Source organism: Mus caroli, chromosome 17, assembly GCF_900094665.2.
Source record: "Mus caroli chromosome 17, CAROLI_EIJ_v1.1, whole genome shotgun sequence".
Taxonomy (NCBI): Eukaryota; Metazoa; Chordata; class Mammalia; order Rodentia; family Muridae; genus Mus; species Mus caroli.
Window position 1 is genome coordinate 82,433,237 of NC_034586.1, and position 19,524 is coordinate 82,452,760.

Below are 19,524 nucleotides of genomic sequence, written 5' to 3' on the forward strand. Positions count from 1 at the left end.
TCATTGATGAGCTGAGATTGTGTGAGAAAGTGAGAAAGGCCTCTTTGGCTGTTGTCCCTGAGAAAGGGCAGAGCCACGGTTACTTCTGGCCAAGCAGGCTCCCCAGAAAGTGGGTCTAAAGCTCTAACACCAGCTCAGGCTAGGGAAGCTTCGGTAGAAGGAAGCGGCTTGGTATGGCAAGGGCCCTGGGGCTGTGGTGGACTTCTGAGCAAGACAAGCTTGCTGCCCTGGAAAGGTGGGCTGGAAGACTGTGCATGGGCTCTGGAAGGGATCCTCCAGTAATCAGTCAGGTCACACGCGGGCTGTTGGCACCCCACAAGACCAAGAGTCTATGTCTTTCCTCAGCTGCTCATTGCCTGAAGTGTACACACATACCACAAGCTTTCTCTGAAAGGTTGCACAGGGGACTCACTGTAAGTTCAGCTATTGCCACTGAAACACACAAGTGTTCCCATAGACGCCTTTGCTTGGCACAAACAATTTGTGGTTTGAGAAAGAAAATTCCAGAGCCTTGTCTACAGGAGCAGAGTTGGGGAAAATTTATAGTTGTGTTCTTAGAATTCCATCTGAAGAACCCCAAAAGCCCTGGGCTGATATTTCAGTTCTGTTGTTTACCAGCAGGCGGGCTGGCAAGCCAGAAGACTTAAAAGAGAAAGTTTAAAGTTTAAAGAGAGAACCATACATCACTCACCCCCGGTATACACATCTGGGCAGCTGTAGTCAGCAAACGACAGGTTTCCCCAGCTGTTGAAAGCGAAGCAAAACTAATTTCAACATAGATCGTTTCTGCCCATAGACTGAAAGCAGAGGTGAATTTAAGAAGGGCAGGGCATCTGTTGGTAGGAGTGCAGGCAATGGGAAGTGTGGACCCCGGAAGGGAGAGCACACTGGGATCCAGCTCTGTCTCTAAACTGAGAGACCTCTGTTGTTGCTCCAGCCATCTTTGGATCTCAGCACTGCTGTGGCATGTCCTCTTCTGGCTCCATCCTCTGAACAGGGGATGGAGCCCCAGGGCCAGAGGGCTGCTGCATCGGAAGTTGCCGGAAGCTGGAGATACAGTTGTTTGCATGCATGCCCTTTCCCCTGGTCATCTACAGCCAGCGGAGCAGGTGTGTGCCAGTCCTCTGAAACACCCTCCTCTCCCTCCTCTCCCTCCTCTCAGGCGTGGCCAGTCGACTGCTGGGGCCATCGTTTGAGCCTTACCTGTTGCCGGAACTGACCAGATATGACTGTGAGGTGAACGTGCCCGTGCCTGGAAGCTCCACACTCCTGCAGGGGAGAGACCTTCTCAGAGCTCTGGACCAGGCCACCTGAGCCAGGGCCTCTGGCCGGGCATGGCCCTGCCTGCCCCGCCGTCTTGGCCTGCCAGCTTCACTTCCATCTGTGTTGCAATTAGGTATCTCTAACACCAGCACACTTCTTACGAGATGTACTCAACCTGGCCTACTGGCCAGGTCACCAAGCAGTGGCCTTTATCTGACATGCTCACTTTATTATCCATGTTTTAAAAATACATAGTTGTTGTACCTGCTATGTTTTACCGTTGATGAAAGTGTTCTGAAATTTTATAAGATTTACCCCTCCCTCCCTGCCTCCTTCCCTCCCTTGAATTACTTCTAATTTATATTCCCCAAAGGTTTCTCTCTCTCATTCATATCCATACTAACAAGCATGGTGGCTGGTGCCTCTCCCTAGGAAAGCTTTGGCGTCATTCAACTCAAGTGTTCTTGTTCTTGTTGCCAAAGAGAAAAGGATTTTGCCCCACTGTGGATTCTCCCTCTCCCCCCACCCCATATACACACACATACACACACACACCTACACACATATACACACATGCACGTATGCACACACACACACACACACACACACACATATACACACACACATATACACACACACATATCTAATCACCATATTGTAAAATTTTGTGTTTTTAAAGCCAACTCTTTGCTCCGATTTTTTCATACGACTTAGTATGGGGCAAAAAAGCAATGTGAAGAATCAACTCTAGGGTTACCTGTGAAGCCACGCGGTGGTGTTCTAAGCTGTTTGGTGATGCCCCCATCTCTCCCCGGGTCCAGTGGATTTTTTTTTTAACTATTATTCAAAAGCAAAACTGAGTTTTGTTTTGTTTTGTTTTTTAAGAAGAATTTATATCCAGGTTTAGTGTTTATCATATATATGGGTACTCTGTAATATCTAAAAGCTTAGAAATGGGATCCTGCTCACAAGAATCACTTTTAAGATCTTTTAGGGCTGTTAATTTTATTTTCTCAGTGTTCTGGACACTGTAGACCTGTGCAGTACTCCCACAGGCCTGACTAACCGCCACGGATCTCTCTTTCTTTCTCTCTGGTGACTTTTTGCTTTTGTGATATGGCAGCGGTGTGACAAACAGTCCCAGGAGTGAAGTCATTAAGGGGGAACATTGCAAGCTATCTTTTCGTGTTCTCAGTGTATTATGTATGTGTGTGCTGTTGCCGCTATGAGGGCTCGGGGCTCGCAGGAACCGAGGGCAGGTTGCAGGTGAGCTGGAAGGAGGAAGGAAGCGCTCTCACTCTTTTTCAGGCGATGTTGCTAGCCCTTCTAGCGCACTGAGCTACGTGACTGCCAATCTCTCTCCTGCGGCACATTTGGGTGTTTCCACAGCTACCATGAAGTGGTTTTAATGGGAATTCATAAAGCAAGTTAGGATTCACAAATGTAGTGACCCAAGTCCTTGGAGCTAAACTGGGAGAGGGTGCCAGGTGGAGGGTAGCAGGTCTGACCAGCCCTACACCCTGCCACAGATCACAGCAGGGCAAATGGCCCTGCGAAGCCATGGTGCAGCGCCCCCTGCTGGCGAGCAGCGGGCAGACCTCCAAGGACAGCCTCTAGCTGAGGTCTCAGTCACATGAAGTGTGACACTGAACAGGTAGAAAGCACTGAAAATCGTGTTCCAAGAGCACTTTGTAACTCACTGAGGGGGAGGGGAAGCACCTTTTGGGTTTGTGATACCAATCAACATAAGGTGTTGTTGACTCGGGTACAATAAAACTCTCAACACACACAAAGCCCATCAGGCAAGAGTACAGTAAGCCTAAGGGGACTTGCTGCTCAAACCAAAAATTAACTCTGAAGGTCAGTCTACCTGACATTACCTAGGCATGGTGTTGTCCAAGCTGCGCATTGGTGCACAGTGTGGCCTGACACACAAGCAGGCGGGGCGACGGAACTTGAAGGGTTATTGACATGCAAATGCTGGTGTTTGATTTCCTGTGTTGTTGCCTCAGCGTTAAGGGCATTTCCGTTTTTTGCAGTTTTACTAAAGACACTCTGAGAAATATTCCGAGTTTCATATTAACCTTTCCTGTCCATGTAACAACTTCATGACCATTACTGCATTGTCAAATTCCTACTGACGACATTATAACTGTACGGGAGCTTAACTTTATAAGGAAATGTATTTTGACACTGATATCTTATTAAAGTATTCTGATCCTATCCTGCCCATGCCTCTTGTTTTCCGTGCCGATGGAAAAATAAGGTTCTTACTCAAGAGCACACAGAAATGGACTTTGGAGCTGAAGTAGACCAGCCTGAGACCACCCCACAGGAAGTCTGATGAAGGAAGGCGTTTGTGCCTGACAGTTGCCCGAGCCCAGGAGCTGGTCGCTATCTTAAGCATTTTTGTAGCGACTGTGTGTCTAGCCAAGGCCCTTTCCTTGCATGCTGGGAGAGAAGGGAAGAAACCATGGGCTCTCGCTTCAGAGACCCACACGAGGCACTGCGGTCCAAGGAGAAGGGCACCTTGGGCCAAGGGCATCACTGTAGACTCAAGGTCTTCCTAGGTAGTATAGTAGGTAGAAAAGAAAAAGTCTTCAGCCAGAGACCGAACACAACAGAAGCATACTGTTAGGCATGGACCTGATGGGTCCCTATTCCAGATGTGGCTTCTGTGGAAGCCACTCTTCTGGTGATCAAGGGGGAGGGTGAAGGCCAGCAGCATCTCTTACAGTCAGTCAGCCCTCCATATAATCAGCTGTCCCAGTATTCCTTGTGCTCCTGATGTCTTGGGTTCACAATGACCTCGTTAGCTCCATCGGCCTAAGCAATGCCATGCGTATAATTTTGTAGATGAGACTAGGACCCACAGTGACTTACTTCCACATGTCACACAGTCACATGGCTCAAGCCCCAGAGCTAGCTGTGAGCTATGGCTTATGCTAGGGCCTGTTTACATTTTCAAATAGAAAATTCCTGTCTGAGCGCAGAGCCGCCGGCTCAGCGAGTAAGAGCACTTGCCCTTGTACAAGACCAGGGTTTCATTTCTAACGCCCACACAATGGCTCACAACTGTCTATAACCCAGTCCCAGTGGCTCTGATGTCTACTTTCAGTGCCTTCATGGGCACCAGGTCTGCACATTGTATACATATGTGCACGTGAGCAAAACATACCACATAAAATAACAAATCTAAAAGGAACACTCCAGTCAGTCTTAGTTTAACTCTAGGCATTGTGGGTATCTTGCTTCTATTCTTTTCCTCCTGACTTGATCTCTGGACCTTGAGTTGGAGTGTCTGGGCCCGGCCAAACTCCCCCTCACCTTCATCCGGGCTCTCCTCTTCCTCGGCTCCCCTGAGAATGGCACACTTCTCCTGGAGGAGCACTCTCCTTGTCCCCAGTGACTTCAGAGGGGCCTCTAATGCTGTTCTTTGGCTTTAACCCCATACCTAAAGCTCTGGTTGACCCTCCAGGCCCTGGTGGAGTGGGCACAGTAGTCAGTGCCTCTGACTTCAAAGTTCAGCAAGCAAGCAAAGGGGAAAAATAAGATGCCACTGTTCCTGATGGGTTGGTAGGAATTTGCTCTTCTTTGGGGTATGTGAGCATAAGACGCAGTGCTCACGTCAGCCACTGCTGCTTCACTATTGTATCAAGGTGTTCAGGAAAGACTGGCTCATCTCCTCCTGATTTTACATTGTGGTTTAGGAGCAGGTATGTTCCAGCACGTGGTGCACACAGCAGCAGGATCAGTTCCCCGCATGAAAGTGAGAGCCGTTGAGCCTCTTGAGCTTCTCCTGGCTGTAGGTGTCTCCTCTCAGTGGGGCATGCTATCTCAGCTTCAGTGTTACATGGTAGCCTCCAAGTCAGTACGCTTTCTGGGAGGGGAACTCAGACACCAAGGTTGGAGCACCAGGGGCTCCTCACCCCATGGAGCTTGGCCAACCCCATCCCCTCAAAGCAGGACAGATTGGTCAAATGCTGAGCTGTGGTTTACCTGAAGATATGATGCAGACCCGTGTCTCCTCTATGACATCTAAGCTTCAACCATCTCCTGCCTTTTTTCCCTTTGCCTGCTCCTCCTCTGCTTTTGTGAAAAAGAATGTATACTCTATAATGGAATGACGAGATTAACCCGATCTTTTTCTCCTGAAGCAGGGATATTCCCAGATCAGCAAAGTCAACTCTGGAGATACTGAGAGAAAGTTGAACCCTACTCCACTCTAAGTTTTCAACTTCTAGATATTTTAGCAAAGGAGACCAAATCTCAGGGAAACAAAGTCTTTAAGTGACCTGCCTATCAGACAGCGATGGAGAGGCATGGCTAGGAGCAGAACCCAGGCCAGCATCATAGTGACAGGGACCAATTTCTTGGCCAGGAGACAGGACCTCCCACACATTGACTGTTCCTCAGCATGGCCTTATAGGTCTCCAACCTCTTCCTGTTCTCTATAAAGGGTACTTTCCAATTCTCAGCCAACCCCTACAGCTTCTTCACCTCCACACAGGAAAGTTTAAGACAGGCTTAAGAACACAGTTCTGCTCAATGGAATGATGTACTTTGGATAGATTTTAAAAAAAAAAAGTGAAGGGCAAGAAACAATCAGGTTCCACTATAGAGAAGTCAAGAATGATAATTTCTCGTGCCTCTCTCCCTCTTTGTTAACATTACTATGGTATAGATGTCCGGGTGAATGAGTCAACATCAGTACATTATTTAAAGTTTGTACTGTAGGAGAAAGCATGAGATGACTAAGTAGTTATAAGCATTGCCTGCTCTTCCAGCGGGTTTAGGTTCAATTCCCAGCATCCACATGGGCTCATAACTCTATAACTCCAGACACAGATGACCTGATGTCTTCTGGCCTCCATGGGGACCAGGCTTGCATATGGTACATCTACATACATGTAGGCAAAACACCATATACATAAAGTAAATACAATTTTTAAAATATTGGCTGTAAAATTTGTAGTTTTTAACCTGATTTTTTTCTTGCCCTTCACTTTAAAAAAAAAAAATTTATCCAATCTATCCAAAGCACATCCCATTGAGCCAGACTATGCCCTTAAGCCTGTCTTAAACTTTAGTGTGTGTGTGTGTGTGTGTGTGTGTATGTGTGGCTTTTGGGGGGTGGGGTGGGGGGTTTGCTTTTTTGTTTTTGTTTTGGTTGTTTGAATGGTTTTGGTTTTTTGAGACAGGGTTTCTCTGTGTAGCTCTGGCTGTCCTGGAACTCACACTGTAGAACAGGTTGGCCTTGAACTCAAAGAGATCCTCCTGCCCCTGAGTCCCAAGTGCACATCATTTGCTTTGTCTTGCTCACCTTGAGTTTTGGGACACATGCTCTGAGGACATCCTTTAATTCAGACCTCTCACTTGGTCTTCTGACTAGGCAGAGGTGATGGGAGCAGACAGGAGACCTTGAAGGCCAGCTGCCATTTTTACCACCTTATATCAAGAGTACACATGATCACAACTTATCGTGGCTGATGAGAACCTTGGTCCCTTGGCTGAGCTTATGTTTGTCAGCTCTCCCTACTGTAAACGTGCTGGTTTTTCAAGGGGGTGTCACGTATTAGGAAGTGTTTACACAGTGGTGATGGAGGGAGCCCATGATAAAGGTGTAAGAGAGAAGAAATATTTAGCCGGCAGTGGTGGCGCACGCCTTTAATCCCAGCACCTGGGAGGCAGATGCAGGTGGATTTCTGAATTCAAGGCCAGCCTGGTCTACAGAGTTGAGTTCCAGGACAGCCAGGACTACACAGAGAAACCCTGTCTCGAAAAACCAAAAAAAAGAAGAAGAAGAAGAAGAAGAAGAAGAAGAAGAAGAAGAAGAAGAAGAAGAAGAAGAAGAAGAAGAAGAAGAAGAAGAAGAAGAAGAAGAAGAAGAAGAAGAAGAAGAAATATTTGCAAGAGCAAAGATGAAGGAAAGGTGGCTGGGTCCTGAGAGAAGCCATGGGATTGGGCGGGGAGCTCTGGATAGAGGCTAGGGCGGCTGTACATTCTGACAGGGACAGCAGAGGATGGAACAGGGACATAGTCAGGGAGAATGAGTGATGGGAAGGTATTGAGCTAGCTCCAGTTGGACTGCTTCTATCCCCAGGGAGCAAACCCTGGCCTGAGAGTAGGGCTGTGGGAAGTTAAGGGCACACCGTGTGACACAGTCATACTGGAAGTGTGAGTCGAGGATCAGTGTCAGGAGTGATGGAGAGGTACAGTCCTATATGGGCCGTTATCACAGTCATTGTATTTTCAGTGAATGCTGCAAACAGGGTCTGTGGGAGGCCTCAGCAGGTGAAAGCACATTTTGCCAAGCCTGACAACCTGAGTCCTATCCTAGAGATCCAGTCCTGTCCTTGGGACCCATGTGGTAAAGGGAGAAAAATAGGTCCTGCAAGTTGTCCTCTGACCTCCACACGTGCACCACAGCATGCACGTCCCTGTCTTTCCAACACCCAGCAAATAAATAACCTTTAGCAAGGCGGTGGTGGCACACGCCTTTAATCCCAGCACTTGGGAGGCAGAGGCAAGCGGATTTCTGAGTTCGAGGCCAGCCTGGTCTACAGAGTAAGTTCCAGGACAGCCAGGGCTACACAGAGAAACCCTATCTAGAAAAACAAAAACAAAAACAAAACAACAACAACAACAATTAAAAAAATAACCCTTAAAGTGAATGTTCCAATAAAAAAAGTCCATTATGCCGGGCGTGGTGGCAAATGCCTTTAATCCCAGCACTTGGGAGGCAGAGGCAGACAGATTTCTGGGTGCTTGAGGCCAGTCTGGCCTATGGAGTGAATTCCAGGACAGCCAGGGCTACATAAGTAAACTCTGTCTCAAAACCAAAGGAAACCAAACCAAATCAAAAGCCCTCAAACAAAACAGAAAGAGCATCCATTACAACGGACTGTGAAATCTAAGTTGTATAATGAGCAAAGAAAAATAATGAAGAGATGATCATCAATGAAAGCAAAGGGTGGGGGTAGGAAATTGTATGATTCTTGAGTCACTTAATGATCAGAGAGAGAAAACCAAGAGGAGAGAGAGAGAGAGAGAGAGAGAGAGAGAGAGAGAGAGAGAGAGAGAGAGAGAGCGCTGTTGTCAGAGGAAAGAGGACCTCACAGGTTAACCACGGGGCCAGTGATAAGATTGCCTAGGTATTCTAAAGCAGTACAAGCACTACATCCACACGAGCTCTACACACAAGTGTATGTACTACGTACACACAAGTGTCTAAGCACCATTTTTCATAGTAACCAAGAAATGAAAACAACCTGGCTTTCACAGAAGCACAGGTCGCTGTGGCTCTGGTATAGCTGTCCAATGGAATGGACACACTGAGCACCCAGAGGAGCATGCTGGACCCAAGCAACAGGATGGGGATCACAGAAGTCAGGCTCAGAAGAGCCCATCCTCCCTCGTTCTATGTCTATCACACTCTGAAAAGGCAAAAACGTAAGTGGAGAACAGATCTTTGTCAGAGCATAAGGGTAAGGGACACTTTGGATAGGAAGGGACACTATGCGAGAGCTCTTTGAAAAACTGAAATTATTCCATATACTCTATGATGATTGTGAGAATTTACAAGCGTACATACAACACCACCACCACGATAGGAGGGGGATTTTTACAAGGTGTAAACTTTAAGATAGAGCAAGATCTGAAGTTTCAGAAGTGATTGAAATAAACGGAGAAGGTCTGGAGGAAGCTTATTCAGAGAGAGAAGAACCAGGGAAGATACAGATCATGACAGGAGGCCAGGGCTGGCAGCTCTGGCCATCAGTGGGGAGGGGGAGGAGACCTGATTCAGAAGCAGTGGAGATCCCTAAGGATGCTCTGCAAAGATCTGGAGAGTGGGGAGGAGCGGCAGGGGATAGCAGATGTGCAGGTCATGGGTCCAAGGGCCGAGTGCTGATTGGTGGCCTGGCAGGCTTGGTCTATCCTGACTTCCGAGATAAAGAGACTTGAGGAGCATCAAGGATCGTTTTTTGGATCGTCTCAGAAGCTCAAGTCTGGGGCAGACCTCTCCTGGAGCATGGCAGAGAGAGAGAGAGAGAGAGAGAGAGAGAGAGAGAGAGAGAGAGAGAGAGAGCACTTCTGACAGTTCCTCAGTATCTATGAGAACTCCCCACAAGCCATCCACATACACTCTGAACACATGGGTTTGTATGTGTTTAACTTTGCTTTCCAGAAGCAAGTATAAGAGTTGCCAGGGCAGCTCCCTCCCTTTTGGTCCAATCTGGGTTTTTAACCCATACGAGGGGGCCCAGTATTGGACAAAGAGAAGAAGGAGACAGTTGCAGCTAGGAGACCCAGTTGGCTCCAAACAAAGGATGCTTCCCAACCCTCATTAGCCTGGGTGAGGCGAGGGAAGCTGAGCGTGAACACTAACAATAGTTGGGGAGCTTCATGAAGGGCCAAGGCATGGCTCCAACATTCAACTCTGGGTGGTAGGGATGCCTCAGATTGGGGTAAGCTGGCAGGAGGGGGGTTGGGAATGCAAAATATATATGTGTTCATTCCCGATGCTTAAATCCCAGAGTGCTGACTGCATCTGTCAGGTTGGCTTCCGTCTGAGGGTCAGTCATTCTGAAGGAAGCCACTGTGGACAGGGATTGGGTATTGGGGTAGTTATGGGCTCTTTCTATCTAACGAGGGGGAAGTCCAACACTATCAAGAGAGTGGGGCTCATTTATTTAATAAGATAACAATAGCGTGCCCCTGCACTCCACTAACAAAAAAATAGGCTGAGTGAAAGGAATTGGTAACCCTACAGTATTATGGATAGCTGGGTAGCTACCCCTACATATTATGTCCCTCCCTGGGCACCATACTTTAACAGAGATATAAATCAACAAAAATCGATTCAAAGAAAGATGACCAAAATGGCACCAAATTGAATTAAAGTACATGAGGAAGTGTTTCCAGTGAAATTAAGATCCAGAGCTGCCTCTCTCCTCAGCTTGCTGTTTGTGTTTTCTCCGTATGGCAAAGAAAGCATAGGAGAGATGGAAGAACATGAGGCCCTGCAGGGCTGTGAGGAGGTTAAAAATGGCCTTTTCAAATCCATAGGAGGCTCTTTGTGCAGGCCATTCGGGGCCTCAGAGATGGCTGGACCCGGCGACTGGGAATGAAGAGAAGAGAGTGGTCTTGCCCCTGAAGTGGAGGCAGAAGAAACTGTGAAAATTATGTTCACTAGAGAGTTTTAAACGGTTTCCTTTGTTGCTATTGATTTGGACTGTGTGATTCTTGGAGATACTGTGGAATTCCACCAAAAGCCAGTGACTAAGGCCACAAGTCCCACAAGTCTAAATGACCCTGAGAGAGAGCCCTGAGGAGATCCACCTCACACCTAGTCGGTCTCTCCTCTGGGGGCAGCATATTCGTTCCCTGGGACAAGCACTTGATGCAATGTTTCTCTTACAACAAGAGATAACATACAGAGAGATACACCTTTAGCACAGCCCCACGTGGCACAGCCCAATGCCAACTGAAGATGGACAGGTGACAGAGTCCCTGGGAGAAGTCTGATTCGTCACATCTCTCCCTTACCATCACTCTCAGGGCATGTGGTCTAAATTCAGGGGTGGATCTGTGACACAAATGAAAACATACCTCAATGGCTTCTCTGTCAAAGGTCTCTACTGGATCGAATTATGGGAGGGACCTCAAGAAAATTTCAAAGGAGGAAAATTCTTCAGACGAAGCTCACCCCTGTTCTTCAAAGTGCCAGCCTCTCCCAGAACTGATCCGTTGAACATGGTCTCTATTAAGGACAACCAGAGGACAATTAAATATAGTGTCACCTTTTAGGATGCAACACCAGAAACAAAGATACTTGTAAAAACCAAGGAAATCTGAACAAAGTAAGGGCTTTCACCCCCAAAATGTGCCATTTCCTTCCAAATAATTGGTTCTTTTTTTTTTTTTTAAAGAGTCTCCTAGTAATAAAATATGTTCATTTGCTGGGAGTGAATCTGACAATTCATCTTGATCTTTGTAAAGTACTACTCCAAAAATAAAGTGTATTTAAAATTGATCCTTGTAAAACAAATATGCAAAAATATGCAAAAAATACTATAAGAAGGCATTCAATGCAAATGGTATGCAAAAAATTACAAAAACCCTATAGGGCGGCATGCAATGCAAACAGTATGCAAATGAGCAAATTCAAGGGAATGTTAACTGTTACAACAGCAATATTAATTCAAGGGAAGGAAATGTCCAAGAGCACACTGACAAAGAACCATGAGGAGAGGCAACTCCACAGTCGACAGCACCAGCTGCTCTAGCAAAGAACCAGGCTCAGGACCAGGCCCCCAGGGCAGCTTATAATCATCTGTAACTCCAGGTGCTGCGGATTTGATTCCTTTTGATTTCCGTAGGCACTAGTTATACAGGTAGTGCCTATACATACGTGTAGAGTACAATGCATACATTAGAATTAAATAAAGAAATCTAAAATGCAACAACCGTGTAGTTTAAAGTAAAGTAGGACTGATATAAACTTAATAGTAGCATGAAGTTAGAAAATGGAAATGGAATTAAGCAGAATATAGTCTTTAAATTATCTAGAAAGTAGTAGATATACCAATTGTGTTTGGCCTTAATAAGTGATAGGTGTATATTGCAATCACTTTGGTGATCACAGAAGAATTTTAACGTAATATATTATAAGACAAATAGAGAAATTTAAGTTGTATTTTTTGAAAGTATGTGTAAAAAGAGTAGCAAAGCGAATGGAAGCCAACTGGTGAGATACTCGGTTAAATCCACCTTAGCAGTTGTATAAAATAGAAGCAGGCTAATGATTTCTATTAAGTGGCAAACATCACACCAAATTAAGAAGATAAAAAGAGACCACACCAGAGACACACTTTATAAGTAAAGATGCAAATGAGAGAAAAGGCCACAAAGGATACAGTGCAGATGCTGACCAAAGAAAGGACCAGAGCCCACCCCAGTGCCTGACAGAAAGGACCAGAGCCACCCCAGTGCCTGACAGAAAGGACCAGAGCCACCCCAGTGCCTGACAGAAAGGACTAGAGCCACCCCAGTGCCTGACAGAAAGGACCAGAGCCCACACCAGTGTCTGACAGAAAGGACTGGAGCCCACACCAGTGCCTGACAGAAAGGACTGGAGCCCACACCAGTGCCTGACAGAAAGGACTGGAGCCACCCCAGTGCCTATTACTAGAACCCTCCTCAGTGTCTAACACTGGAACCCACCCTAGAGCCTAACAGAAAGGCTTTAAACAAGAAACCAAAAACCAAAAAACCTTTTCTTTAAATAAGAAACAAAGCAGGAGCAACAAACAGTTCACAGCGACGACAGGGTCCTCAATAGTAAGGAGCAGTTGTGCTGTGTCTGCCTGTTGACTTTTCTTCTGTTTGCAGTGGTGTGGGATCAAACTCAAGGCCTCACACATGCTACACCTGCCTTCTCTTAGTAATACTGTATTTATAAATGCCTGGTAAACATATTAAGGAAAGTAGAAAACCTACAGTCTTAGTAGGAGATTTAATTGAACGTCACTCCATGGCTGATAGAACAAGTAGGAAAGACAGGAGGGTCAAGGCAGTGAAGATGCCCATGCAGGTGAATGTACTATTTTCAAACCAGTATCCGGTGATGGACTGATCCAGAATATATAAAGAAAACCTATACACCATCAACTAGAAAGAAAAGCACCCAGTTTAAACACAGTCAAAAGACTTGAATAGACATTTTCTAAAGAAGGTAGACAAACGGCCAATAAACTTAGTCACTAAACATTATTGCTACCAGGAAATGCAAAGCAAAGCCACAATGAGGTCCCACTTCACAGACGGCTGGAGTGAGTGAATCCTAAGTGGACATCAATGTTGGTGGGGTACGAATTGTCTGTGCATCTAGAACCTTCTAGGAACTTTTCTCAACAGAGCTACCATACAATCCAGAAGCTCTACTCCAAGGCACACATCCAAGAGAATTAAAACACATTTGTACGAAGAAACTTTGGGTTCAAATGTTTCTTTGTAGCTGCCTTATTCATCCATCTCCACAGGGGAAATGGCCCAAATAGCCAACAGCTGGAGGACAGATACGTTTCACGAGTTATACCCATACTAGGGAATATTACCAACCATAGAAAACTGGTGAAGAGTTGAAGAATTTCAAAAGATGCTGTGTGGAAGGTGCTGGGCAGAAGACCACACACTGCATGATTGCACTTAGGTGAAATGTTCAGAACCAGTAAACGCAGAGACAGAACTCAATCTGCGGTTTCCCAGGCCTGAGAAAGGGGAAATGGTGATGGTTCTCCTTGGGATTGTGAAAACGTGGAGGTAGACATGGTTTCATAATTCTGTTAACACACCAAAAAACACTGAGCTGTGCACTTTAAAGGGTCTTGACATGTAGATTTTTATCCCCATGAAAATGAAATAATGATATGGTAGGTTAAAGTTCACTGTGCCACAGCCCTCAGATCCTGTGCCACAGCCCTACAATAGCCAATTATCGCCAGAAACGAGCTGGTCTCCCAGGAGTGCCGACACACTTGTGAGCTCTGGTAAGACCACCACTTCTGTTCAAACTGCTGGCCCAAGAGGGACCCTTCCAGAGCCATTAGGACACAGGAACCAAGGAACTGTCAAGGACAGGATCCTTCCGGTTTCCATCTGCACCCCAGAGCTGACCCTATACCACAGTTCTCCATACCCAAATTCCTCCCAGAGAGAACTGGTCTCCCAGGAGTACTGACACACAGGCTTGCAGAAGGGACAAGTCACAGTCAGAGACAGCAAGACCAGCTAACACCAGAGATAACCAGATGGCAAGAAGCAAGGGCAAGAACATAAGCAACAGAAATGAAGGCTATTTGGCATCATCAGAACCCAGTTCTCCCACCACAGCAAGTCCTGGATACCTCAACACACCAGAAAAGCAAGACTCTGGTTTAAAATCACATCTCGTGATAATAATAGAGGACTTTACGAAGGACATAAATAACTCCCTTAAAGAAATACAGGAGAACACAGGTGAACAGCAAGAAGCCCTTATTGACTTCTTGCTCTAGCTCTGTCCTCTCCCTCTTGCTCCCCCCTTATCCTCCCCCCCCCCACTCTCTGAGTGCTCATGGACAGCCTCTACTTCACTGTACTCTCTCTCTCCCTCCCTTTCTCTGTCTCTACTACCCTTTCAAGTCCCCTCTCCATGAATACAGAATAAACTCTTCTATACTATTAAAAAAAAAAAGAGGAAACACAAAAACCCCTTAAAGAGTTACAGGAAAACACAATCAAACAGGTGAAAGAATTGAACAAAACTATCCAGGATCTAAAAAGGGAAATAGAAACAATAAAGAAACCACAAAGGAAGATAACCTTGGAGATAGAAAATGTAGGAAAGAGATTAGGAGTCATAGATGCAAGCATCACCAACATAATACAAGAGATAGAAGAGAAAATCTCAGGTGCAGAAGATACCATAGAAAACATTGGCACAACAGTCAAAGAAAATGCAAAATACAAAAATCTCCTAACCCAAAACATCCAGGAAATCCAGGACACAATAAGAAAACCAAACCTAAGGATAATAGGTCTAGAAGAGAGTGACGATTCCCAACTTAAAGGGCCAGTAAATATCTTCAACAAAATTATAGAAGAAAACTTCCCTAACCTAAAGAAAGAGATGCCCATGAACATAGAAGAAGCCTACAGAACTCCAAATAGATTGGACCAGATAAGAAATTCCTCCCATCACATAATAATCAGAACAATAAATGCACAAAACAAAGAAAGAATATTAAAAGCAGTAAGGGGAAAAGGTCAAGTAACATATAAAGGCAGACCTATCAGAATTACACCAGATTTCTCATCAGAGACTATGAAAGCTAGAAGATCCTGGGCAGATGTCATACAGACCCTAAGAGAACACAAATGCCAGCCCAGACTGCTATACCCAGTAAAACTCTCAATTACTATAGATGGAGAAATCAAGATATTCTATGACAAAACCAAATTTACACAGTATCTTTGCACAAACCCAGTCATACAAAGGATAATAGATGGAAAGCACCAATGCAAAGAGGGAAACTATATCCTAGAAAAAGCAAGAAAGTAATTTTCTTTCAATAATCCTGAAAGAAGATAGCCACACAAACATAAAAATAACATCAAAAGTAACAGGAAGCAACAATCACTATTCCCTAATGTCTCTTAACATCAAAGGACTCAATTCCTCAATAAAAAGACATAGACTAACAGACTGGGTATGTAAACAGGACCCAGCTTTTTGCTACATATTGGAAACACATCTCAGTGTCAAAGACAAACACTACCTCAGAGTAAAAGGCTACAAAACAATTTTCCAAGCAATGGTCTCAAGAAACAAGCTAGAGTAGCCATTCTAGTATCAGACAAAATCGACTTTCAACCAAAAGTTATCAAAAAAGGATAAGGAAGGTGTCTTAGTCAGTGTTTCTATTCCTGCACAAACATCATGACCAAGAAGCAAGTTGGGGAGGAAAGGATTTATACAGCTTACACTTCCATACTGCTGTTCATCGCCAAGGAAGTCAGGACTGGAACTTAAGCAGGTCAGGAAGCAGGAGCTGATGCAGAGGCCATGGAGGGATGTTCCTTACTGGATTGCTTCTCCTGGCTTGCTCAGCCTGCTCTCTTATAGAACCCAAAACTACCAGCCCAGAGATGGTCCCACCCACAAGGGGCCATTCTCCCTTGATCACTAATTAAGGAAATGCCTTACAGTTGGATCTCATGGAGGCATTTCCTCAACTGAAGCTCCTTTCTCTGTGATAACCCCAGCTGTGTCAAGTTGACACAAAANCAGTAAATATCTTCAACAAAATTATAGAAGAAAACTTCCCTAACCTAAAGAAAGAGATGCCCATGAACATAGAAGAAGCCTACAGAACTCCAAATAGATTGGACCAGATAAGAAATTCCTCCCATCACATAATAATCAGAACAATAAATGCACAAAACAAAGAAAGAATATTAAAAGCAGTAAGGGGAAAAGGTCAAGTAACATATAAAGGCAGACCTATCAGAATTACACCAGATTTCTCATCAGAGACTATGAAAGCTAGAAGATCCTGGGCAGATGTCATACAGACCCTAAGAGAACACAAATGCCAGCCCAGACTGCTATACCCAGTAAAACTCTCAATTACTATAGATGGAGAAATCAAGATATTCTATGACAAAACCAAATTTACACAGTATCTTTGCACAAACCCAGTCATACAAAGGATAATAGATGGAAAGCACCAATGCAAAGAGGGAAACTATATCCTAGAAAAAGCAAGAAAGTAATTTTCTTTCAATAATCCTGAAAGAAGATAGCCACACAAACATAAAAATAACATCAAAAGTAACAGGAAGCAACAATCACTATTCCCTAATGTCTCTTAACATCAAAGGACTCAATTCCTCAATAAAAAGACATAGACTAACAGACTGGGTATGTAAACAGGACCCAGCTTTTTGCTACATATTGGAAACACATCTCAGTGTCAAAGACAAACACTACCTCAGAGTAAAAGGCTACAAAACAATTTTCCAAGCAATGGTCTCAAGAAACAAGCTAGAGTAGCCATTCTAGTATCAGACAAAATCGACTTTCAACCAAAAGTTATCAAAAAAGGATAAGGAAGGTGTCTTAGTCAGTGTTTCTATTCCTGCACAAACATCATGACCAAGAAGCAAGTTGGGGAGGAAAGGATTTATACAGCTTACACTTCCATACTGCTGTTCATCGCCAAGGAAGTCAGGACTGGAACTTAAGCAGGTCAGGAAGCAGGAGCTGATGCAGAGGCCATGGAGGGATGTTCCTTACTGGATTGCTTCTCCTGGCTTGCTCAGCCTGCTCTCTTATAGAACCCAAAACTACCAGCCCAGAGATGGTCCCACCCACAAGGGGCCATTCTCCCTTGATCACTAATTAAGGAAATGCCTTACAGTTGGATCTCATGGAGGCATTTCCTCAACTGAAGCTCCTTTCTCTGTGATAACCCCAGCTGTGTCAAGTTGACACAAAAATAGCCAGTACAGAAGGACACATCAAAGGAAAAATCTACCAAGAAGAACTCTCAATTATGAACATCTATGCTCCAGATGTAAGGGCACCAACATTCATAAAATAAACTTAACTAAAGTTCAAAACACACATTGCACCTTACACAATAATAGTGGGAGAATTCAACACCCCATTCTCATCAATGGAGAGATCATGGAGACAGAAACTAAACAGATACACAGTGAAACTAATAGAAGTTATGGACCAAGAAGAAGAAGAAGAAGAAGAAGAAGAAGAAGAAGAAGAAGAAGAAGAAGAAGAAGAAGAAGAAGTAGTAGTAGTTATGGACCAAATAGATTTAACAGATATCTATAGAACATTTCATCCTAAATAAAAAGAATATACCTTCTTCTCAGCACCTCATAGTATCTTCTCCAAAATTGACCATATAATTGGTCACAAAACAGACCTCAACAGATATAAGAAGAATGAAATAATCCCATGCATCCTATCAGATCACTACGGATTAAGGCTGGTCTTCAATAGCAACAAAAACAACAGAAAGCCCACATCCACATGGAAGCTGAACAATCCTCTACTCAATGATAACTTGGTCAAGAAAGAAATAAAGAAAGAAACTAAAGCCTTTTTAGAAGTTAATGAAAATGAAGAAACAACATACCCAAACTTATGGGACACAATGAAAGCAGTCCTAAGAGGAAAACTCATAGCTCTGAGTGCCTCCAAAAAGAAACTAGAAAGAACATACACTAACAGCTTGGCAGCACACCTGAAAGCTCTAGAACAAAAAGACACAAATACATCCAAGATGAGTAGACAGCAGGAAATAAACTCAGGGCTGATATCAACCAAGTAGAAACAAAAAGAACTATACAAAGACTCAGCAAAACCAGGAGCTGGTTCTTCTAGAAAATCAACAACATAGATAAACCCTTAGCCAGGCTAACCAGAGGGCACAGAGACAATATCCAAATTAACAAAATCAGAAATGAAAAGGGAGATATAACAACAGAAGCTGAGGACATTTAAAAATATCAGCTCCTACTACAAAAACCTATACTTAATACAACTGGAAAATCTGGATGAAATGGACAATTTTCTAGACAGATACCAAATACCAAAGTTAAATCAGCATCAGATAGACCATCTAAACAGTCCCACAACCCCTAAAGAAATAGAATCATTAAAAGTCTCCCAACCAAAAAAAGCCCAGGACCAGGTGGTTTTAGTGCAGAATTCTATCAGACCTTCAAAGAAGACCTAATACCAATACTCTTCAAACGATTCCACAAAATAGAAACAGAAGGAACACTTCCCAATTCATTCTATGAAGCCACAGTTAAACTGATACCAAAACCTCACAAAGACCTAACAAAGAAAGAGAACTTGAGACAAATTATCCTTAAAATTTTTGATGCAAAAATACTCAATAAAATACTTGAAAACGGAATTCAAGAACCCATCACAATGATCATTCACCATGATCAAGTAGGCTTCATCCTAGGGATGCAGGGATGGTTCAATATATGGAAATCCGAACTACTACATAACCGAACTCAAATTTAAAACAGAAACAAAAACAAAAAACACACACATGATCATTTCAGTGGATGCTGAAAAGGCATTTGACAAAATTCAACATCCCTTCATGTTAAAAGTCTTGGAAAGATCAGGAATTCAAGGCCCATACCTAAACATAGTAAAAGCAATATACAGCAAACCAGTAGCCAACATCAAACAAAATGGAGAGAACCTTGAAACAATCTTATTAAAATCAGGGACTAGACAAGGCTGCCCACTCTCTCCCTATCTATTTGATATAGTATATCAAGTTCTATCTAAAGCCATTAGACAACAAAAGGAGGGCAAAGGGATATAAATTGGAAAGGAAGAATTCAAAATATCGTTATTTGCTAATGATATAGTATACATAAGTGACCCCCAAATTTCACCAGAGAACTCCTAAACCTAATAAACAACTTCAGCGAATTAGCTGGATCTAAAATTAACTCAAAAAAAAAAATCAGTGGCCTTTCTCTACACAAAGGATAAACAGGCTGAGAAAGAAATTAGGGAAACAACACCCTTCACAATAGTCATAAATAATATAAAATACCTTGGTGTGACTCTAAACAAACAAGTAAAAGATCTATATGACAAGAACTTCAAGTCTCTGAAGAAAGAAATAGAAGAAGACCTGAGAAAACGGAAAGATCTCC

The 19,524-nt window shown here is 44.0% G+C and overlaps 1 protein-coding gene across 1 annotated transcript in view; it reads left to right on the forward strand.

Annotated features, from left to right (window-relative positions):
* The window catches only part of Epas1 (endothelial PAS domain protein 1), an 82,629-nt gene extending 79,143 nt beyond the window's left edge, over positions 1–3,486 (forward strand). Inside the window, exon 16 of the mRNA XM_021185964.2 lies at positions 1,163–3,486. Coding sequence (XP_021041623.1) covers positions 1,163–1,314 — 152 coding nt within the window. The 3' untranslated portion in view covers positions 1,315–3,486. The remainder of the gene's footprint in view (positions 1–1,162) is intronic.
* The last annotated feature ends 16,038 nt before the right edge of the window (positions 3,487–19,524 follow it).